This window comes from Bubalus kerabau, chromosome 18, assembly GCF_029407905.1.
Source record: "Bubalus kerabau isolate K-KA32 ecotype Philippines breed swamp buffalo chromosome 18, PCC_UOA_SB_1v2, whole genome shotgun sequence".
NCBI classification, from domain to species: domain Eukaryota; kingdom Metazoa; phylum Chordata; class Mammalia; order Artiodactyla; family Bovidae; genus Bubalus; species Bubalus kerabau.
Genome location: NC_073641.1, coordinates 27289215 through 27313605, shown reverse-complemented (window position 1 = coordinate 27313605; position 24391 = coordinate 27289215). Strand labels below are relative to the sequence as shown.

At 37.8% G+C, this 24391-nt stretch overlaps 1 protein-coding gene across 8 annotated transcripts in view; it reads left to right on the top strand.

The window, feature by feature from the left end:
- Positions 1 to 24043, top strand: part of NDUFS4 (NADH:ubiquinone oxidoreductase subunit S4) — a 116184-nt gene extending 92141 nt beyond the window's left edge. Inside the window, exons 3-5 of one of the 8 annotated variants that reach the window (XM_055554909.1) lie at positions 1127 to 1299; positions 4041 to 4114; positions 23821 to 24043. In XM_055554909.1, the coding sequence (XP_055410884.1) occupies positions 1127 to 1299; positions 4041 to 4114; positions 23821 to 23924 (351 nt within the window). In that variant the 3' untranslated portion in view covers positions 23925 to 24043. The other 7 variants (XM_055554908.1, XM_055554911.1, XM_055554910.1 and 4 more) reach the window with 7 other exon arrangements.
- The last annotated feature ends 348 nt before the right edge of the window (positions 24044 to 24391 follow it).

The window sequence follows — 24391 nt, the reverse complement described above, 5'->3', positions numbered from 1 at the left end:
TAAGGAATTGTTTCTCTAATCTGTGGGTAGAAAGTTTAGTTGAGTCAGATATACATTTAGTTTTTTCCCAGTATATATTGCAACTAAGAACTCCTAGTATTTCTTTGGTCTAAAGCATTGATTAGAGTGGAACTACAAATAAACATGAAATTAAAATTAACAAAATGTGCTAAGTTTTCTAGTTTTCACAATTTTGATACAATCGTTTACATGTGTAACCTGTTGTTTTTAACCAGTTTTTTAAAGTTTACCTTAGTAAGGAACCATAATTTTAAAATGCTTTATGAGCATAATATAGTTGACCGTAATATGATTTTACATTGCTAGAATGAAGTATTTTACCATTACTAAATGGAGACTTAAACTCTAAATTACTTTGTTGTTTTGTGTCCTGATTGCTACTACAGTTTGAATATATTTAATCAGGGAGTCAAAATTGTATTTATTCATCAGTTGACCTTTTGTTATTGGATAGAAATGTAGAAAAAGAGAGTCAAGTTATCATTGTTTTCCTCTAACATTTCTGCAAAAATTGTGCAGATTTTTTTATCTTTGCAGAATAAGTTTGACACCTATTTGATATCCTTTTCTCTTCAGTAGGTTTCATTAAAGAGAGATAAATCAAAAGGGTAATTAAAGTTGTTAATTGATTTTAATTGTTTACAAAAAGGGTCAGGCCTTTCTCTGAAGAGAATGCCTTGTAAGCAGCATAACACAGAAACCACTGGCAATAGATATTTTTTTCTATTTAAAATTTAGTCACTTTTTATATTTGTTTACTTTTAATATCCCTTTACATTCTTTCTCTGCTAATTATACCAGCTCATGAAATCAGAGTCTACTCAGTATAGGCTTTTCTGCCAGCAGATGCTACAAAAATTACCAGTACCTTGTTGTACAAAATGGGCCTAAATTTTTTTATGAGCCCTTTCCCACTGCACCCTAACATTCCCCCAATATATCTTTTCCAAATATCAAAATAGTAGTTTACATGGTAAAATAACAAAGAAGTAAAATAAAGCTTAAATAATTATACATAAGTATGTATTGTAAGATACAGAAAGCAACAAAAATGCATTAGGGTGTAAGTGGGCTGTTAGCAACACATTTGCTTGTTTTTCTGTAGGATATTACTACTTTAACTGGTGTTCCAGAAGAGCATATCAAAACTAGAAAAGCCAGGATCTTTGTTCCTGCTCGCAATAACATGCAGTCTGGAGTAAACAACACAAAGAAATGGAAGATGGAGTTTGATACCAGAGAGAGATGGGAAAATCCTTTGATGGGTTGGGCGTCAACGTGAGTATTTTGGTTTGATTTGAATACTATTTTCGGCTCTTTTTCTGTGTAGATTTTCCTTTTAAATGCACTGATTTTCAGGCTCTTTTGTATACAGGATGCCTTATGACAATACTTTTTGAGACAGTTTTGCATAGATATCACCATGTTTAATGGTATAGACATATACATTCCACATAGGTAACATATATATATATATATAAGTATTTATATAAGTGTGGCCCAGCAAAATATATTGTAAGAACAATTTTTTTCAGAGTACTATTTATTGGATAAAAATGGCTGACATTGTGAGCACTCTTAACATGGTCCCTAAGCTGTAGATATTAGTTTAAAATATACTGTGAATAGTGTTAATATGAGAAGGAAATGGCAACCCACTCCAGTGTTCTTGCCTGGAGAATCCCAGGGATGGGGGAGCCTGGTGGGCTGCCATCTATGGGGTCGCACAGAGTCGGACACGACTGAAGCAACTTAGTAGTAGTAGTGTTAATAATTTAATGACAGTTATTTTTAAAGTAAAGTTTCTTTATAGTTTTTGTTTATTAGAAGAGATTATATGAGTTTAGAAATTTTGATAATTCATTGTTAGTGTATAGAAATGCAATAGATTTTTGTATATTAATCTTGTATCCTGTAACTTTACCAGATTCAGCTCTTACAGTTTTCTGGTGGTATCTTGAGGATTTTCTATAGATGGTGTCATGTCATCTGCAAACAGTGACAGCTTTTCCTTTTCAATTTGAATTCCTTTTATTCCTTCTTCCAGTCTGATTGCTGTAACTAGGAATTTCAGTACTATGTTGAATACAAGTGATGAGTGCTGGTGTCAGCCTCCTGTGTGTTGGCTGGATCCTGATATGGCAGGCTGTGGGGCCGCAGTAGTCCTGGGATTGATGACCACCTGCTGGTGGAAGGGTCTGGTCATGGAGCATATTGAGGCTAATTCCTCCCACCCCTCCCAACTGTTGCATGAAGCCAAGTCTCATGGCCTCTTGCTTCAGGGCCCAGGGGTTCTAGAGCTGGTGTCTAACCACTGGTGGGTAGGGCCAAGGGGTTCTGGGCCTAGTGATGGTTCACTGCTCGGCAGAGGTAAATTGTGGGACCTCTGCCTCCAGAACCCCGGTAGTCCTTGAGCTGGTGTGTTGGCCCACTGACTGTGATGTCTGCAGTGTCTCAGAGCTGGTTTTGTCCAGCTGGTTGGCAGGGCCAGGGCCCACGGGGTGTTGGCTAGTGTTGCCAGGTGAGTTGGGTTCTCTGTGGCAGGCTAAGGGTCTGCTGGGGTCTTTAGCTGCAGGGCCGTCTGGTGGACAAGGCTGTTGTTTCCTGGGGCAGCCCATGGGCTCAGGAGTTCTTAAGGCAGCCTGCCTTCTGGTGGGTAGAGCTGTGTTCCCATCCTGCTAATGGCTTAGCCTGAGATGTCTCAGGAATGGTGCTTACAACCTCGTCCAGTGGTTAGAAGCTATTGAGAAGATTCCAAAATGGCACCTCATGGTGGAATGAGCTCCCCCAAATGGCTCTTGCCAGTTTTCTGCATCCCTGGGCTTCAGTTGTCTCCTGCCTTTCCAGGAGACTCTCAAAGATTAGGAGGTGGGTCTGACCCACGCTTCCTTCAAATTACTGCTTCTGCCCTGGGTCCTGAAATATATGAGATTTCTTGTGAGCCTTTTACGAGATAGTCTCTGTTTCCCACAGCCCTCTGGGTCTCCTGAAACTAAGCCCCATTGGCCTTTAAAGCCAAATGTTCTAGGGGCTTGTCTTCCCAGTTCAGGATCCCCAGGCTTGGGAGCTCAATCTGGGGCTTAGACATATTGCTCCTTGGGGAGAACCTCTGCAGTTGTTGAAGAAGGAAATGGCAACCCACTCCACCTGCAGAATCCCATGGACAGGGGAGCCTGGTGGGCTACAGTCCCTGGGGTCTCAAGGAGTCAGACACGACTGAGCGACTGACTTTCTGCAGTTGTACTTACCTCCTGTTTGTGGGTTGCCCAACTTGGTATGGGTCTCTGCCTCCTGTCTCATTGTGGTTCCTTCTTTATACCTTTGATTACAGAAGATCTTTTCTGCTAGATTCTAGGTTTTCTCAGTTGTTGCTGTGTAAACAGTTGTAGTTTTGATGTGTCTGTGAGAAGAGGTGAGCTCAGGGTCTTCACAATTTTGGCCAAGCTCCTTCTAATTACGATGAATTTATAAGGTATGTTTAAAGAATAAAACAAACCTAAGAGGATTCTCATTCATTTTCTTTTTTTTAAAGCTTAATAAATGATTTTTATTAGAGACTAAAGATTGCTGAATGTCTTTGTCATTTTAAAGTTTTTAATTTGACTTGTTAGAAAATTGCCCTAATTTAACACTGCTGCTGCTGCTAAGTCACTTCAGTCGTGTCTGACTCTGTGCGACCCCAGAGACGGCAGCCCACCAGGCTCCGCCGTCCCTGGGATTCTCCAGGCAAGAACACTGGAGTGGGTTGCCATTTCCTTCTCCAATGCGTGAAAGTGAAGTCACTCAGCCATGTCTGACTCTTAGCGACCCCATGGACTGCAGCCCATGTAATCCCATGCAATTCCAGTCCATGGGATTTTCCAGGCAAGAGTACTGGAGTGGGTTGCCATTGCCTTCTCTGTAATTTATCACAGAAAAACATATTCAGATAGTTAACAGTTTTAAAGAAATTATTCAAAATAAGTAATTTTCAGTCACAGGTTAATGTTAAATCCTGGGAAAAAAATTGTTTCTTACAGGGCTGATCCCTTATCCAACCTGGTTCTGACTTTTAGTACTAAAGAAGATGCAATTGCCTTTGCAGAAAAAAATGGTAAGTGTGATTTGCTTTTGTTTTGACAAGCAAGATATGATTTTATGTTCTTAACAAATCAGTGTATCTAGTCCAATGGTTTTAGGTTTTCTTTTTACACCATGAGAACATACCCCTCCAAAAAATAAAAAATCTGAAAAATAAATGCACATGTAACATGTGAAAGTCAAACTGCTCTAAATTTGAAGTCGAGGCTTGGAATAAAACTACTTGTCTAACTTCTATCTTATTTATGAATGCCTCTGCAAAATCACTAACATTAAGTTTAAAACATTAAATATCTCATAAGGTAACCTATTCCAGTTTTGACATCTTGTTTATTATTTTCTTACTTTGAAACAAAATCTCATGTCTGTTACTCTACCTAATAGCTTTTCAATTATTACAAATTGGTTATCATGTTTCCTCTAAAATGTCATGTGAACATAAATGTCTATGTTTACCACTTCTATTGATATGTTGGTTCTGTAATTACATGAATACAACCTAAGAGTATATTAGTAGCTACCTAAAACTCAACCTATGTTAGTTTTTCTTTCAACAGAAACACAGAATAGAATGTCTTTTTTTCCCCCCTCATTTTTCTGCTGTTGGTAGTGAAAGGAGGCTTTGGAGGCAGATCATGATGAATTCTAATCCTTATTATGCCACTCAGAGCTACATGATTTTGGATTAATTTCATCATGGACTTAATGTTTCTTCATTGTTCAAATAATGTTACTTATCTAAACGTGCAGTTAGGCAAGTACTTGAAACATAATGGGCTTCCCAGGTGGCGCAGTGATAAAGAATCCGCCTGCCAGTGCAAGAGGTGTAAGAGACTTAGGCTCAATCCCTGGGTCGGGAAATGGCAACCCACTGCAGTATTCTTGCTTGGGAAATTCCATGGACAGAGGAGCCCAGCGGACTACAGTCCATGGGGTTGTAAAGAGTCAGACACGACTGAACACGCACACACACACAACTGGCCATTTGGAAACTATTGGTCCTTTCCCTTACCTCCTTACATCTGTTATTTCTTGTTTCTCTCAGGTTTAAATGCAATACTGTGCATTTGTACCTGATGCATTCTATTGTTCTAGTTGATCAAATTGAATTTGAATCTAATTCAGCTGTCTATTTGAATGAGATCATGTCCATTTAAGTATGTTATTACTATAAGGCAATATAAGTGTAAAAGATTATTAGTGTTTTTTCAATATATTTGACATAAATGTAAAAGCGCTATAAAGATTATTATCTGAAATATTTGCTTTTCATCCTAAGTTCACATTATACCTTAAGAATCTGAAGCCAGACTGTCAGATTTGAGTCCATGTCAGATCTCTATTTGTCTGGGTTTGTACAAGGAGAAAATGCAAATACAATGGGAATTGTTGTGAGGATTGAATAAGTTTATAAAAGTAAAGTAGTTAAGACATAGCTAAGTATATAATAGTATTTCAGTTTATCTTATTAGTAGACTTTAAAAATAAAAAATAAAAAAATTTTAAAAAGTACTCTATATTACCAAATTTCCAAATTAAACATATTTGTTCTCAAAGTGATCATAGTCTTTAAAATATTATTTTGATGTAACATTTACATTGCTCTTTTTAAAATTAAACTGTAATGTAGCTCATCAACAACAGTTCTGTTAATGTTTTTCATCTTTGTAGCCTACCATATTTCATGTCTGACACCTCAAATAGTCTATCATGTGCATTTAATGACAGGAAGTCTAATTAAACTCTTAAGCCTGACTACTTCCTGAGTGGGCACAAGGACTGTATGACTGTAGTTGCCATGTGAATTGCAGATATATGAACTAACCACTGCTACTGTTACTAATAAAATCAAGTGCCTTTCTGATCTGATTTCTACTCCCCACACCAGAATGAAAATTGAGGAGCATTACCAAAGTCAACAGACAGTATACGTTGAAAAAGCTTAGAGAATGTTACCGTATAAAACTGTAAGCGAAGTGTGGACCTGGGGACTTACCTGGTGATCGAATAGTTAGGATTTGGCGCTTTCACTGCCATGGCCCGGATTCCTTCTCTGGTTGGGGAACTGAGATCTCAGAACCATCTGGCGCAGCCTAGATAAAACAACACAAAAAGAGAACCAGTGAATCAGGAATTACCTCCAAGTGCTTGCGTGCTGTCGCTTTAGTCATGACCCTGTGGCCTGTACTGTCAGGCTCCTCTGTCTGGGGCCTCTCCAGGCAAGAAAACTGGAATGGGTTACCATGCTGCCCTCCAGGGGATCTTCCCAACCCAAGAATTGAACTCCCATCTCTTTCATCTCCTGCATTGGCAGGTGGGTTCTTTACCACTAGCATCAACTAGGAAGCCCAAAGGACTTATAAAAGTATGGACAAGGTATAGGAAAACCACAGGACATAGTGGGGCAGTGAGATGGTGTTACCAAACTTATGGAGCAAGACCTAGAGAGAGCTGCATGGGAAGGATCGTGTGTTAGGATGAAGTATGATTTACAGGGAGAGAACAAACTGACCGGAAAACCTAGGTTATCTATTGTGCCCAGGCTTCTGGGTTCATGGGATTCTCCAGGCAAGCATACTGGAGTGAGTTGCCCTTTCCTACTCCAGGGGATCCTCCCAACCCAGGGACTGAACTTGTCTCCTGCATTGGCAGGTGAATTTTTTACTGTGGCGCCACCTGAGAAGCCCTGACAGCCTTTAAGGTAGTAGGTATTCTGTTGATCTTATTCACTGCTTTGTTTCCGATTGTTGTTTAGCCGCTAAGTTGTGTCCAACTCTTTTTGTTTCCAGTGCCTGACACAAAACCTATATAGTGGACACTGGCTACCTGGTCAAATTATTGCCTTTCTAAAATATTTTCCCTACTCAGGAATTTGAAGGCACTTTCATCTCCTAGGGAAGAAGTTATTTCTCATTCTTCACTTATTTAACATTTAGTATTATATATCTTGGCTCCTTGGTGGCCCGGTGGTTAAGAACTCACCTTCCAATGCAGGAGACACAAGTTCAATCCCTGTGATAACTTTGCAGCTCTAACAATAAAAGTAAATAGTAATAGTTGTAATAGAGACAATATGGCCCCCATAATCTAAAAATATTTTGTATTTGGCCATTTACAGTAAATATTTATTGACCTCTGGTCTAAACAATTATGTACTCCGTCAATACTGAGACCCTTTCTCCTCTGACGTTTTTGTTAATCTGAAATACTGTTTATTCAAACACTTCAAAAGGCCTATGCTTAATATATTCCTCAGCTGATAATTCAAGTTCTTCACAATATAAGCACTAACTTATCACTCAAATAGTAACCTGTCACTCAAACAGTAACCTAACTTGATCTTACTGTGCCTCAGCATTTCTTCTTGCCCTTATCTCTGCTTTAGTTTCTTCCTTCTGCAATCTCTTCCTCGTTCTGTTCCCTTTCTCCTCTTTTTCCCTGCCTACAAACTCCAGCCTATTCTTCAGAATACATTTTAAATGTTACCTCCTCCCTGATCGTTTTTATTTCCCTTTCCAACCTCCAAATAGATGTGCTCTCTCTTCCTTTTAGCTTCCACATTGATTTATTCCTTTTTTATAACTCTTCTACTGTGGTATTATATTTTATTTTTTTTGTTGCATTCAGTCATACATATGTTGAGCACCCTGTCATATGCCAACACTCCTGGCTTCGGTTCTGGGGATTATTCTTTAAATAAGAATAAATAGTCCTCTTACTCAAACTATAATACTTTATTTGCTGAATTACAAGCACCTCCCTGGTGGCTCTGGGTGGTGGCTCAGACGATAAAGAATCTGCCTGCAGTGCAGGAGACCCAGCTTTGATCCCTGGGTAGGTAAGATGATCTGGAGAAGGGAATGGCTACCCACTCCAGTATTCGTGCCTGGAGAATGCCATCGATAGAGAAGGTTGGCAGGCTACAGCCCATGGGGTCGCAGAGTGCCAAATGATTGAGTGACTAACACTTTGACTTTTTTCACTTTCACCAGGGAAACCACCCAGTCATCTTAATCTTTTTATATGCTCAATAAAAATTGGTATATTCGAACAGTACATTTAGTGATGCTGTAAATTACTCTCCAGGTCATGTTTTAAACTTTTCCTTAAATCATTTTAAATTTATTTGGCTACTTGTTCTTTCTTTTAGAAGAACTGTTAACTCCTACAAGACCAGTGTCTATCACATAGCTCCCAGCTGATAGGGCCCAAGTTTCTAGGTTCCAAGTCCAGTGTTTTTTTCCATGATACTACTAGGCTGCTGTAGATGTTACATCCATCATCTCGATCTTCATGGTCCAGAATGGTAGGCACATGTGGCTGTGTAGCACTTGAAATGTATTTAGTTAGAATTGGGGTGTGCTGTTAAGTGTAAAATAGACACTGGGAGTTTCTGAGAGTATTAAAAAAAAGCATTAAATATCTCTAATAAATTTTATATTGATTACATATTAAAATGATAATATTTAAGATGTGTATTAGGCTAGGAACCTGAATGATTAAAGGCTTACTTAGGAGCAACATTTTAAAAAATGTCTAAAACGAAAAAGTAATTTAAAATTATCTGTCTGGTTCACATTATGTTTCTGTTGGGTAGCACTAACCTAGAATACTTCAAGCTATCTAAGACATATATTACATACATATTCTAGATATATCATTTCTATATATTCTGTAGTGAATATAAGAAATAGGAAAACCTTACCCAACTTTGAAAAGTTACATTACTTGAGAAATGCAGAGTTCCTTGATAGTCCAGTGGTTAGGACTCTGCACGTTCATTGCCAGGGGCCCCGAGTCAGTTCCTGGGTGGGAAACAGAGATCCCACAAGCTGCGTTGCATGGCAAAAAAAAAATAATTTTTTAAAAAAAGAAATGCACTTCTGTTCTTCAGACACTTACTTAGGATCAAGGATAAGTGTAAATTTTTATATTACATACAATAGTGAAATAAAATAGCTAAAAAATCAATGTGTGTGCTTAGTCGCTCAGTTGTGTCCAACTCTTTGTGAACCCATGAACTGTAGCCCACCAGGCTTGTCTGCCCATGGGGATTCTCCAGGCAAGTATGTTGGAGTGGATTGCCATGCCCTTCTCCAGGGGATCTTTCCAACTCAGGGATCATTGCAGGCAGATTCTTTACCATCTGAACCACCAGGGAAGGGCAAAAGATCTACACTATATCACAAAATCCCTGTTAACACTTATTTTCAATTTCTTAAATAAGGCATTATGTAAATCAATATATTTACATAAGAATGCCCTCATGTCTGAGATTAAACGTTTTCTTCTTCCTGCTATTGATGATTTTGCCTCTGGTCTCCCTTCTCACCATACCTCACTTCCTGTGGAAGCCTGGTTCTGTCACCTGCTGAGTGGGATAGAAGAAAGACTGAATGCTCTTCCTTGGCTTCTTTTTCCCCTGCTCACCTCTCACTTCTCCCTCCATTAGCATACACTAAGTTATAAATACCCTTGTGTCTTTTTATCACCACAGCCTCATCTTAAAGATCTCCCTTTGAACTCAGCATATATTCCAGAAGAACTCTTCAAAGATGCTATGTCTTTTTATAAAGAAAGTTTATCTGTGGTTTTTCTCAAATGTTGATGAACCTTACTTTCTTTTTTCTTTGTGTACAGAAAAGACCCACCTTTCTCACTCATGTGGCTTTTGTCTTTTCTTGTAGTAGGCTAGGATCCCTATATTTACATGCTAATGAAACCAGAAATGGTTTTATTCCCTTTCCCTTTTGATCTGGTTTGAAACTTTGTGACTTCCCTTTCCTTTGTCATTTTACCCCTTGTGTTTTTCTCATTGCTGTTAGCTGTAACAACTTACTAAAATTCTCCAATAGAGAAGGGTTTTCTTCAGGAGTAAACAGGATGACAGAGAATAAGCAGTGAAACTGCTATCGTGATGTATTGGAGAGGAAAACCCACCTCCTAAAGTTACAGAAGGTGGAAGCACTGATTCAGGAAAATATAGAGTCAATTTGGGAGTTGCAAACCAGAACTTAGAATTATCTCAGAAGTGGACACCATCAGCAAGGTCTGGATTTCCACCTATCTTTAACCTTCTCATGAGGGTCTCAACCTTACATCCATCTATCGATCTATTAAAAAACAACTTTCAGAAACTAAAATGAACAAAGACAAATTTCAAAACAAAAGTATGTCATCACTCAATATATATAAAATTCTTCATAAAGGATTTATTTTACTCTGTAGGGGAGCAAAATTTTCCACCACAAAATGTTTCTTTGGCATATTAATTAAGCTGATTTTTTTTCCCCCCTAAGAAACTGCAGACTTGGGGGAAACTCTCAAAACAAAGTAGGAGTTCCCCTTTTGTAAGAAGTATTTATATACATAAGGGAAATTTCCATTGGTAAGGGTATCTCTGGGAGTACCTAAAAGAGAAGGATGACTTTAGAAACTCTTATCAATTGAGAAGGAAGTGATTTAAATCTGCCTAATAATTTCACCCTTGTTTACTGTTCTTGTTCCTGGTAATCTCACAGAATTGACTCCCTATCCTTAGTGTTCTCTTTTGTTTTTAGCTAAGGATAGTATTGGATAGTATTTTAGAAGAGGGCTTTGGCAATTTTGGTGAATTACTTAGTTCTCCTAGGTCTCTTCCATGTATTTGGAGAAGGCAAAAATAAAAATCAGCCTCTTGGTGAAAGTGAAAGAGGAGAATGAGAAAGTTGGCTTAAAACTCAACCTTCAAAAAATGAAGATCATGGCACCCAGTCCCATCACTTCATGGCATATAGACGGGGAAACAGTGGAAACACTGACTTTATTTTCTTGGGCTCCAAAATCACTGCAGATGGTGACTGCAGCCAAGCTACAACCAACCTAGACAGCATATTAAAAAGCAGAGACATTACTTTGCCAACAAAGGTCTGTCTAGTCAAAGCTATGGTTTTTCTAGTAGACTTGTGTGGATGTGAGAGTTGGACCATAAAGAAATCTGAACACCAAAGAACTGATGCTTTTGAACTGTGGTGTTGGAGAAGACTCTTGAGAGTTGCTTGGACTGCAGGGAGATCCAACCAGTCCATCCTAAAGGAAATCAATCCTGAATATTCATTGGAAGGAGTGATGCTGAAGCTGAAACTCCAATACTTTGGCCACCTGATGATGCGAAGAACTGACCCATTTGAAAAGACCCTGATGCTGGGAAAGATTGAAGGCGGGAGGAGAAGCAGACGACAGAGGATGAGATGGCTGGATGACATTACCGACTCAATGGACATGAGTTTGAGCAAGCTGTGGGAGTTGGTGATGGACAGGGAAGCCTGGCGTGCTGCAGTCCATGGGGTTGCAAAGAGTCAGAGACGACTGAGCAACTGAACTGAACTTCCATGTATAACATTAGATAAATTTCAAAAGTGAAATATGATTGGGAGTTCATAACAAGAATAATGCAACTTAAAGACATTCCAACAAGTGTTACAAAATATCTGTACTCAATTTGTTAATAAGCTTATTTTCAAAGAAGATAGCAAATGTTCACCTAATTTATAAAAATAAACATACTCTTTACAGAGGAAAAAATTTTTTACAGTAATCCTGAGACATAATATACCGTGAATATACCATATTAAGAAGATACCAAAAAAAAAAAATCAAGTTAAAAGATTCAGTTATTCTAGGGTAGGTCCTGTATGTCTATATATTAATAAGCCTCCATAAATATGTAATATGAATTTCTAGTTGACATATACTAGCCTAGAAGATACAAGAAGTGAACTAAAGATGCAACCAAGTTAATATTTTTTTTAAATAACTGAAATTCTGAAAGATAACCTATACTTTTTCTGATATCAGGCACCAGAGCTCAGATAAATGAAACGTATCATAAACAGTGAAGGTATTGACAAATCTCTAAGCTTAGCATATAGCTTGTAATTTGAGCAATATCATTAACATTTATCCAAACAGAATTAACCTCATGATGGTTAAGCATCTATTCCAAATTGACAGCTCTTCCCATGTAGCTCATCAGTTGTAACACATCAAATAAATCTATTTCTAGCACTTATTTTTACAAAGTTGAAAGAATACATCTTTGAGATTTCCCAAAGGGCCTGTGGAATATCACAAAGTTTTAGTTTTAGGTGCACAGATACTCTGTTTTATTTTACATTTAAGATTTGATTTGGAGGAGGCAAAAATCAAAATTTTTCAAAAGATTTGAACATTTAGGAAACAATAGGATCAGAAGTAGCAGATAAACAGTATTTGACTGCTCAGCTTGGTGATACAATTTACAAACAAAGAACTTAGCCTAACTGTAAAGAACTTTAGCTCTTAGATAAGTTATGAAGTACTTAAAGTCAACACAAGCATATAAAGTTATTCTGGTAAGCCACAGAATCTTTGCAGTCTAGGCAGATTAGACGGAAAGTAGAACCCTTCTTATTGTAAGGTGAAGGCAATAAACAGTAACCTAATGAAACAAGCCCATCAAAATGGAACAAACTTTGGTAAGATTTTAACACATTTCATAGCTTCTCAGATGATGCTGTTAAAGTGTTGCACTCAATATGCCAGCAAATTTGGAAAACTCAGCAGTGGCAATAGGACTGGAAAAGGTCAGTTTTCATTCCAGTTCCAACAAAGGGCAGTGCCAAAGAATGCTCAAACTGCTGCACAATTGTACTCATTTCACCTGCTAGCAAAGTAATGCTCAAAGTCCTTCAAGCTAGGCTTCTATAGTACATAACTGAGGACTTCCATGTGTATAAGCTGGATTTAGAAAGGGCAGAGGAACCAAAAATCAAATTGCCAGCATCCATTCCACCCTAGAAAAAGCAAAAGAATTCCAGAAAAACATCTTCTGCTTAATTGACTATGTTAAAGCTTTTGACTGTGTGAATCACAACAAACTGTGGAAAATTCTTAAACAGATGGGAATACCAATCCACCCTAACCTACCTCCTGCGAAACCTGTGTCAAGGAACAACATTAGAACTGGACATGGAACAATGGACTGGTTCCAAATTGGGAAAGGAGTACATCAAGGCTGTATATTGTCACCCTGCTTATTTAACTTATATGCAGAGTACATCATGCAAAATGCCAGGCTGTATGAAGCACAGTTGTCAAGATGGAAAGGAGAATTATCAGTAACCTCAGATATGCAGATGATACCACCCTTATGGCAGAAAGTGAAGAGGAAGTAAAGAGCCTCTTGCTGAAGGTGAAGAAGTGAAAAGCCTGGCTTAAAACTCAACATTCAAAACACTAAGATCATGGCATCCGGTCCCATCACTTCATGGCAAATAGATGGGGAAACAATGGAAACAGTGACAGACTTTATTTTCTTGGGCTCCAAAATCACTGTGGACAATGACTGCAGCCATGAAATTAAAAGAACGTTTGCTCCTTCAAAGAAAAGCAGTGACAGACCTTGACAGCATACTAAAAAGCAGAGACATTACTTTGCCGACAAAGGTCTGTATGCTATGGTTTTTCCAGGAGCCATGTATCGGATGTGAGAGCTAGACAATAAAAAAGGCTAAGGACCGAAGAATTGATGGCTTTTGAATTGTGGTGCTAGAGAAGACCCTTGAGAGTCCCTTGAATGGCAAGTAGGTCAAACCAGTCAGTCCTAAAGGAAATCAACCCTAAATTGGAAGGACTGATGCTGAAGCTCCAATACTTTGGCCACCTGATGTGAAGAGCTGACTCATTGGAAAAGACCCTGCTGCTTGGAAAGATTGAAGGCAGGAGGAGAAGGGGACGACAGAGGATGAAATGGTTGGATGGCTTCACCGACTGTATAGACATGAGTTTGAACAAACTCCGGGAGATGGTGAAGTATTGGCAAGCCTGGCATGTTGCAGTCAATGAGTCGCAAAGAGTCAGACACGACTGAGTCACTTTGAACAAGAGCAACATAGATTTTCAGACTTATTTTCCAGATACACTGTAATCTAAGATACATAAAATTTCCTTTTTATAAATCTTACATAACTTTCTGTACCCATTCAGGTTTGTCCTTCACCATCCCTTTCTCATTCTGGAACAGACTTTTTACTTTAGAACTATTATCTTTTCCCCTTCTTCTGAGTATGCTAAGTCACTTCAGTCATGTTCAACTCTTTGTGAAACTATCAACTGTAGCCCACCAGGCTCCTCCGTCCATGGGATTTCTCAGGCAAGCATACTGGAGTGGGTTGCCATGCCCTCCTCCAGAGGATCTTCTTGGACTTAGGGATCTCACCCACAACCCTATGTCTCCTGCACTGGCAGGCAGGTTCTTTACACTGTCACCACCCTTAGTAACCAAAAACATAACTCATTACTTTGTATACAAGGTTACACCCCTTTTCCACCATCACTCCCAGTAGTGTTTCATTTATGTACATTTAATTATATATTTTGGCCAAAGTTACTTGGATTTCATAGAAAAAGTAGAGATGAAAACTGTTACACACCAGCATTTTAGTAGACTGGCAAAGTTGATAAATACACATAACAAACTTTCCACAACTGTGTGCATTCTTTATAGTCCAACTTATCCAAATGGCAAAAATGAACATGTCCATTAACAGACCCAAAGATGCAGCCTCCCTGTAGCATTAAAAAAAAAAAAGCAAAAGTAAATAAGTTTAAATTTTTGCTTAGTAATCAATGGTTCAGTATTTTACTGTAAAGATTTTTTAGGTATTAATAAGTATCAACCCACTCCAGTGTTCTTGCCTGGAGAATCCCAGGGACGGGGGAGCCTGGTGGGCTTCCGTCTATGGGGTCACACACAGTTGGACACGACTGAAGCGACTTAGCAGCAGCATTAATACCATTTAGGGTTTTAAGTTACCTAAAGATCATGGAAATTAACTTTCAAGGTGACATATTATAAAATGTAATTAATGTTGAAATAAAATTGTCAGAACAGGGAATCATTGTGGATAAACAAAAATTTGCATCTTGCAGGATTGTAAAACATTAAACAGAAGTAATGTTAGCTCGTTTGATCAGAAAACATGCTAATTTAGAAAGAACATGGCCATGTAGAATAAAAATCTATGCTTGTGTTATATTTAACACTGATAAATTAGAGAAAACGTAATTTTTTTTGTTAAAAAAAAATAAATTTTCCATTTGTCAAACATTTACCTATACTACCTGAATTTAAATTCTTAAATCTTTGTTAGATCCTATAAGAATACTTTTTAAATTTAGCATATTCAAAGTATTAGAAATTCCATTTTCCTGTTTTAGGAATAGTCCACTTATACAAGCATGTATTTTCTGTGTAAGAGAATCAAAATAGAACCCATTCAAAGTATTTTATAATCTTAATTCATTAATTATACTTGGAGGTAGAAAAAACTACCTATACACAAAATGAGCAGTAAACACATTTCTGAATTAATAGGTATGTAGACAGAATCCCAGGGACAGGGGAGCCTGATGGGCTGCTGTCGATGGGGGTCGCACAGCATCAGACACGACTGAAGCGACTTAGCAGCAGCAGCAGCAGACAGACACAATCGTCACAGTGGTAAAGAATCTGCGTGTTTGTGCAGGAGACACAAGCTGTGCAAGTTCTATCTTTGGGTCGGGAAGATCCCCTGGAGTAGGGCACGGCAACCCACTCCACTACTTCTTGCCTGCAAAATCCAATGGACAGGGGATCCTGGCGGGCCACAGTCCATGGGGTCACAGTCAGTCGGATTTGACTGAGCATACATGCAGACAGACAGGAACTTATTTCACTTCTACAATTTAAGCCATGGGTTAATGGTCACAGAATTGTAATATTCACTGGCCCATACCATACTAGAGAGCTGTTTTCTACTCAGGAAGTACTTCATTAGACCTTAAATACAGAAAAAGACAAACAAGATTTTCTTTTTTCCTCTGAGAATGGATTTCTAAAACCATTAATCCATTTTAAAAGAATTTTAAATGCTCAGACCTTAAAAAATCAATTCCCCAGATTGGTGGAGAACAAAATTGAAATTTGATAAATAAGAGATTCAGCAAAGTTCTGACATTCAGAAGCCAAGAAAAAATAATATTGGGCTTAAAATAACATAAACCATTTCTAGTAAGGAAGTTTTCCTGACCTTGGTTGCTAAAGCTATTAGCCATCTCAGTAGCACCTCCAAAATTATTAAAAGAACATCCTGAAAAAGATAAGACCATGACTTAATAGAGAGATAAATGAACACATGTTGAAGATTTATTTTACTAAAGAAACAAGGGACCCATGCTGGTGTTACAACCAGTTCAAAGGAAAAGTTAGTACAGCCCAAAATTACATAAAGTGAAAGAATGTTGAGATGAATTTCGAATAGAGACAAACTGGTTTTTCTGAGGCTTGGGGAGTCACGAGGCAGGACAGAATTTCTGTACCCCTCAAGTACAGTTGAGTCTCATTACTCATGGTAGTTATGTTCTGTAAAGTCACCACAAACACTAGTGAATACTGAAAAAATTGCTCCCACGGAAAAAGATTCCTGTGGGCCTCTGATCACAAAATGTTGTCAGCTGATCAATACATCATCTTGTTTTTTAAGTGCCTTATTTAATGTATATTGTTGATTCATGAACATCGAACTCATGGCCAGCAGTGTTATACTTTATCCTGGATGATGCTCATCTAACCCAAGTTGGCATATCACAGCCTTCTTGAACTTAGGAACACTAAACAGCACTAAACCACTACTCTTGGGGGTCATTTCAGACAGTGAAATTACCAAAAAAAGGCAAAAAAATGAAAAAAAATGTGCCGTTAATCGACTACAAGAAGGACACTTGTTTGCAGTGTGAGAGCTGAAACAAGAAGGCATAGCATTACCTTGTTTGACCTCAGCTGGAGCATGTGTGCCGGGTGACTCAGAACTCACGGCTCTGTGCATGTCACGAATGACCATGGAAGCATCACCCACAGGCACCGTTGTGGCCCACAGGGAGTCTGGAAGAGATGCCAGCATCAGAGTTCCTAGGTCAAGGAGTCCTTGGAGGATTTTGGATTTACAAATGAATTTTAGTTAGTAGGCGAATCACAAATACAGAATCAGCAAATAAGATGATTTGTACATACAACTTTTGGAATTGCAAAATAACTCAAAGAAAACAAACAGGGCTGTGATCTGGTGTTCTGTAAATACTGCATAGTCTCTATTGAAGCAGAAATTTTTTCTACATAACTGTCTTTCCAATCCCCAGACCTGGTACTGTCTGTTTTTTGGCTGGGGAAATGTTCAACTTGACTACTAAGGAGACAGAGATTGAATTCCTTAGATTCCCAGTCAGAAGTCTGAAATAATTTTTCTCGTAGTGTTATATATACATGGCGGCTTAGTAAGGTTCTAATGTATTATGGGTTACATAGGATTGTGGAAATCCCTATGCACAGACCACACCCAGATCAATTATGTCAAAATCTCAGTGATTTTTGGATCTCTACCATTGCTGTATAGTTTCATTTTCTAGAAAATGTTTTCTAAATTTCTAATGACTAATTTTCAATTGTACTTTTGGAACACAAACCAATTTGTTTTGTGGCAAATTCTGAATAATGTGGCTCAAAAATAGTAAACCATATAGCAACTATATTATTTGAACAGATAAAATTTATGGAGGCATTTGCTATCATAGCAAAGGTTCTTTTTTGTGGGTCGGGGGTGTTGCAGATGTGGCAGGTATAGGGTTTTACTAATTCATCTTATATAATTTTCGTGGAAAGAATTGCTTTGCCAATGTTTCCAAAATACATCTACCCTCCATAATATTTCTATAAGATGATCTAAGATATTTTTAAATTCTTCTGATCTGAACCTCTCTTCTCTCCCAAAACAAAATACATGAGAATTTCAAATAGAAGTACTTTTTAAAAATGAATGCTTATGAAGCTACTTTTCTTCCTCGTTACCTTCCCTCCTTAAAATATAATTTATGTTTATGCTGTGTTTTCACCTAGGCATATTATGAGCACATAGCCTGGTGAGGAATCTTGAAACTTTGCAAATGCTAACAAACATCAGTGTGGCCTCCCAAAGCCTTTGCTATCCTTAGCAGTGCCTGCCAGTTATGTCAGTCTGTGCCAGATTATGTGGTCGTTCTTGCTTTGTACATAAATGCACAGTAGGAAAAATCATTAAACCATTCACTTCTGAGTATTATCAGAACTTGCCATTAGGTTACTGGAGGGGACAGACCTTTAACAGGACTTGAACCAAGGTTACTAAAGGTAACATATTTCACAAGCAGTAAAAATACCAATGTTTCTCTGTATTTCAGCATTACTGAACGTAACTGATATGGTTCTGAAATTAAAATGAATGGGATTTTCTTTTATCTCATACAATACTTGGAATTCATAAATTATTGGGATCTAGTTTTGTTCAGGGGCTTTTTTGTATATTACACCAGACATTCATGTTATAGGAAGCCAAATATCCCAGTCACAAAATAAATGGGTGAATTTCGGAAAAAGAAATTGAGCATGGGATATTACAGATCACATTTTAACTTTATTGGCACATTTGCCAGAGGTATTTCTCTGATACTAGGGCTCAAAATTCAAAATATCTTTGTGAAAGCATTCCAGTTTGTGAAACAGCCAAGGGAGTCAGCTTCTCATCATGTAGGTGCCGGTGGTTGGATTTGTAGCTAATCCATGCCATATGGCTGCTCTCCTCAGTGGGAAGTGACGGCAGCCCTAGGAGCTTTACCCCGTCCCTGGGGCAGCTGCCGTGGACTCAGTTGCTTTGATCATCTTCTGTTGCGCAGCTGGGAGGAGCACAGGCTGGTTTTCAGTGTCGCAGAAGAACACCACATGAAACCATTGTCATAGACTACACCTTGATTTTATACAAGCATTCTTCAGAGGATGCATTTTCACTTTCCGAATCTCATTCAAAAACTCTCAAGTTTGAGTTATTTTTAAAAAAAAAAAACAACAAAAAAACAAAAAAAGCTTTCAGGCTGAAAAAGAAATTCCTATGGAAATTTAAACATTTCACAAATAAGATTACATTCTTAAATGTCTGTGTTTTATTCCCTGCAAGTTATATTATCTATCTTTCTAAGAAGTTTCAAATAGGATATAGAAAAGATGAGTACAATTCATGTAACATGCTCAGTAAGTACAAATGTTTGATGTCCTTTCAAGTGCTGTTACTCTAACAGTCATTTTGTCTTTTTAGCTAAAGCTCACCGCTTCTTCCAATGTCCTTTATATTGCCACAATATCACAAAAAATATGGGGGAGACTATGGTAGGAAGTTTTTAGTGGGACCAGTAAATTTGTTCATCCAGGCACTATAAGATAAACTCTTTGGAAAAGGATGATTGGAAATGTGGTCAGATTCTTAACAGGGTTCCAGAAAAGAGCAAATTTTCACTGTAACGTCAGTCCTATATAGTAGAAAACTTTGCTAAAAAATCCAAAGGGAGATTTATGTAGGCCTGACTTGAGTTTCAGTCTATTATGAATTGTTATTAGACTTCCTCATACCTTTCTTTGCTGTTACTTAATCAGAGAAGCACAGGTGCATGTCTAGTTTTGGGAACACAGTTGTTTTCCACAGAAAAATGTGAGGGAAAGAAACTTTCCCCCCAGACGTCCTTAAAATCATGGATGGCTGTGGTAAAGTAATACAGAGATGGGTACTACCTATGTGTGTTTTTGTTTGCTTTCTCGGGGTGCTTAGCCCATCCACATTCCAATCCCCATAATGATACTTCTGTTTATTGTTGTTATCACCATCAACAGCGACTATAATCTGGCTCACAACTCCCAAGTCAGCTCACTCCTTAGTTACCAGGAGAAAACTCAAACCAGTTGTTCTTTTATGTGTACAAAACCCCAGTCTTCTCACATTGCAGTGACCCCGACAACATTTTTAGACTTTCATAGACAGAAGAGATAATAGAGTTAATGTTTGCATTCTGATGCAGTTTAAAAAATTGCTGTTTCTCCCTTGTGATTGAAAGATTAACTGTGTAAATGAGTGATTACCAGGTATGTGTGTGTTATAATAGCAATTCCTAAATATTTCTCACTTCTTCTTCAGCTCCTCTTAAGATGTCTTTCTTGTCTGGAGAGTTTGGGGTGGGAGGCTGAGGGGGAGGGAAGATAAGTTCTCTCACCCATCATTTGGCAATAAAAGTTTACAGAGGTCTCAGGTAACTTACCAGTAACCATTGTAGCCAGACATAGAATTGACACTAGAAACCATTTACCTGCTTCGTAACTAGGGGAGGAACATATGGAGGGATTCTTAAAACAGTCTTTTCAACTCATTTACAAAAATAAACAGGAAAAATGGTTAGGAAATCACACAGATTGAAAGGAATGGGTGAAACAGATTTTAAAAAATTGCAGTTACAGGACTTTAAAAAATAAATACAGTTTTATTATAATGTAGTTATGTGCATAGACTTAACCCGAGTTAAAATCCAAGCTTTGCCACTTATTAACATTGTGGCTTTAGGCTGCTTATCTCCTGTAATTTTTCCCTCATAAATAGATATAAAATAAGGATATTTATAATGCCTAACCCATAAACTAAGAAACCTATGAGCTCAGTTTTAAAACTCAGTGCAATTACACTTAAAGCACAGGACCTAGAGTGTGGAATACCAGGCACATCCTTGACTGGAGGTCTTTGTACTTGTTCTCTGCCTGCAAGCGCTCTTTCCAGACATCCGCATGACTAACTCTGACCTTTACATCTTCACTCAAATGTGATCTCAGATGCAAGGTGCCCCGTCTGCCCTCTCTTAAAATGTTTTCTCTTCAGTACTCATTAGTGTGTGTATATATATATATGTGTGTGTTTAATTGGATGTTTTACTATGTGTGGGTGCCAGGTCATTTCAGTCGTGTCTGACTCTGTGACCCTATGGACTGTAGGTTGCCAGGCTTCTCTGTCCATGGGATTCTTCAGGCAAGAATACTCGAGTGGATCTAGAATACTAGATCACCATGACCTCCTCCACGTGATCTTCCCAAGTCAGGGATGGAACTCACATCTCTTATGTCTCCTGCATTGGAAGGCAGGTTCTTTACCACTAGCGCCACCTGGGAAGCCCTGTTTTACTATAATAACACCTCATATACTATTAATTTACTAGTTAACTTCTCCTTCCCATAAATACTTGAAGAAGCTTGGGGATTTTTTGTTTACCGCTTCACCTCTGGTTTCCATAGACTTCCTGACACAGAGAAAGCAATTGATAATATTTACTAAATGTATAACAAATGTACAGTAAATAGTTATATCTGCTTTATTGAATATTTTTTATAATTATCAGCACCATTTGCTGATTAATATAGAAAATGCTTGAGAAGTTTATAGTGTTAAAATTATGCTCAGTTCATAGTATTAGTTTGCTGACCAAAACCTCTTTCTATAGTAAATAGACCAACTTATGCCTAACTATATTCAAAGCATCATAAATTCAAAACTAATGGGTTATAATGTGACAGAAATTTTATTTACATTAATACTTTACTTCAATAGAAAGTAAGCTGCTAGTAAGTTGAAAATCAAACTTGAGGGAGGAATAATAGCTTTAACATTTATCAAGTGCTTACTATTAAACCACAAGAAACAATATAGTGTATTTAAGGCACAGGCTCCAGAATTAGGCTGTGTGTATTTAAATTCTGCTTGTGCCCTTTCCTAGCTGAGAAAGGAAAGTGACCTTGTGCTAGGTAGTTCCCTAATCATTCTGGGCCTCAGTTTCCTCAGTTATATAAAGGAACTAATATGAATTCATATAAAGGTTTTAGAAAAATACCTGTCTCACAGATCTTAAATACCAGGTGCTAAGCACTTTAATGAATTAGTTTGTTTAATCTTCATGACAACCTATAAAGTAGGTACTATTCTTATGCTCTTTAGTAAATTTTTTGAAATTCAAATATCTTATACTAAGTTCAGGGTCTGTGGAAGATATTTTAAGACATTTGTTTCATTTTCTTCCCTCCTCCATTTCCTTATAGCAGTGAAGTTATTAAATTGCTTTCCCTTTTAGAACACTGAAATAGGCACACTAGCAGTATACTTAGATTTGAGTTTCTTAAGTTTCACTTTTATGGCAAAATGAATTCTAACTAAGAGGCTTGTTGAAACGTAATCTTTGTGGTAGCAAATACTATACTCACCTAGAGGTACTAGAATTCATGACAACTCCTAAGATCAAGAAAGTTACTTAATTAGACTGTGATATTCAGTGTGGACATTTTGTATATGACTACATGATTCAGCCATGAATCAAATGTCTCAAGATGAGTTATTTGAAGAAAGTTCTGGGAGAGAAGAATGATAAATTACAGGGATGGAAAATGGATCTAATGAAGAAAAGTGAGTTATATAGATAGGTTGCTTAGACTGGGGAATAGAAGGATGACATAATTATATTTTCAAGGAGGAGTGTTTATTTGGTTTAATAGAATAAGGTATACTTCTGCTTTAAGTATAGCTCTTCAAAGATATGGAGAAAAACCCGAGGCAGAGGTATAGACATATATGGGGCTTCCCAGATGGCACTGGTAGTAAAGAACCCACCTACCAATACAAGGGATGTAAGAGATGTTTGATCCCCATGGCAACCCACTGCAGTATTCTTGCCTGGAGAATCCCATGGACAGAGGAGCCTGGCAGGCTACAGTCCATAGGGTCACAAAGAGTTGTACATGGCTGAAGCCACTTAGCATAGCATAGACATATATAAATCCAGTTTTCAAAACTGTAAAACACTGAGAAGGACTTTGGAGAGAAGGTATGACTCTCAGAAGAGAATGAATAGATTAGACTAGTGGGTAGGGCTTCCCAGGTGGCTCAGTGGTAAAGAATCCACCTGCCAGTGCAGGAAATGCATGTTCGATCTCTGGGTCAGGTAGATCCCCTGGAGAAGGAAATGGCAACCCACTCCAGTATTCTTACTTGGGAAATCCCAGGACAAAGGAGCCTGGCAGACTGGTACACGGGGGTCGCTGAAGAGCTGGACACAATTTAGGGACTAAGCAGAAACAACTCAAATTTCTATGCATAAAAATCTCCTGGAATCAATTAAGAGCAGATTCCCAGGTCCCCTCAAGAGCTGATCCAGTGGACCTCTGGTCAGGCCTAAGAATTTGCATTGTTACCAGATACTTGAATGGGATTCTAATGTTGACAGCCCTTGAAACAAATGTTGAAAAACTTCTTGAGTTTAATCAGTAGCCTGTCATAGTCCAGGGAGCTGAACCAAGTACTCTCTTATGGTCTCTTCCAACTCTGATTTATATAGTTGTGTACATGTTTTTCTATAATCACTTCAAGTGAGCGCCAAACTATTGTAAAGGCACCAGCTCTTAGAAAGCAGTGAGATGGGTTATGTTGTTCAATGCTCCTCATTTCAGTTACTGAAGTCACATATTAAACCACAAGGAGGAATGTAAATTTTTACATAATACATAACCATCGATATTTGAACAATATTCAGCAGAGAGAAATTAAATCATGGCTTGCAGCTTTAAGAGATGGTAAATCATCTTCAGGCGATAGTTAAGACCCTCTTGTCACACAGGATTAGAAAGGAACACATTACTAAATAAGTATTTATACTTAAGATGTGTTGACACATACTCCTGATAAATGAACATTAAATTTATGAAAGTTAGCCTCTGCTTGCTGTGTTCTTCAGGGATCCTCTTTAATTGTGTTCTTTGGGTTTACTATTGTCTTTTTTTTCTAGGATGGAGCTATGATGTTGAGGAGAGAAAGGTTCCAAAACCTAAGTCCAAGTCTTATGGTGCAAACTTTTCTTGGAATAAAAGAACAAGAGTATCCACAAAATAGGTTGGCACGGACTGTATCTCTGTGCTTGACTGTGAATAAAGTCAGCTGTGCAGTATTTATAGTCTGTGTATAATACACCTCTTAATCTCCTAATAAATTTGACCTTTAAACTACAGAAACATTTTTGTGGTGTCTATTTTAAATGTTTTTTGATGTCCCAAGTTAAACATGTTATAATTTCCTTTACAGGTAGGTGATCATACCTCTATGAAATTTCAGCACTTAAAAAATCTATTAAAAGAAATGTTTGAAATCAGCTGCAACATTGAAGTTTTACACTTGTTTTTTATGGCCATTCTCAAGTTAATAGTGTTTATAAACTACCAGCCATCATTATCAAAATACTGTCTTACAAATTTTCCTGTTATCATAGGTAAAGAAATTCATGATTACTGTGCAGTCTGATAAACCTAAGCCCAAATCTCCTTATTATTGAAATTTGCTTCTGTATTTAGAACTGTTTCTCT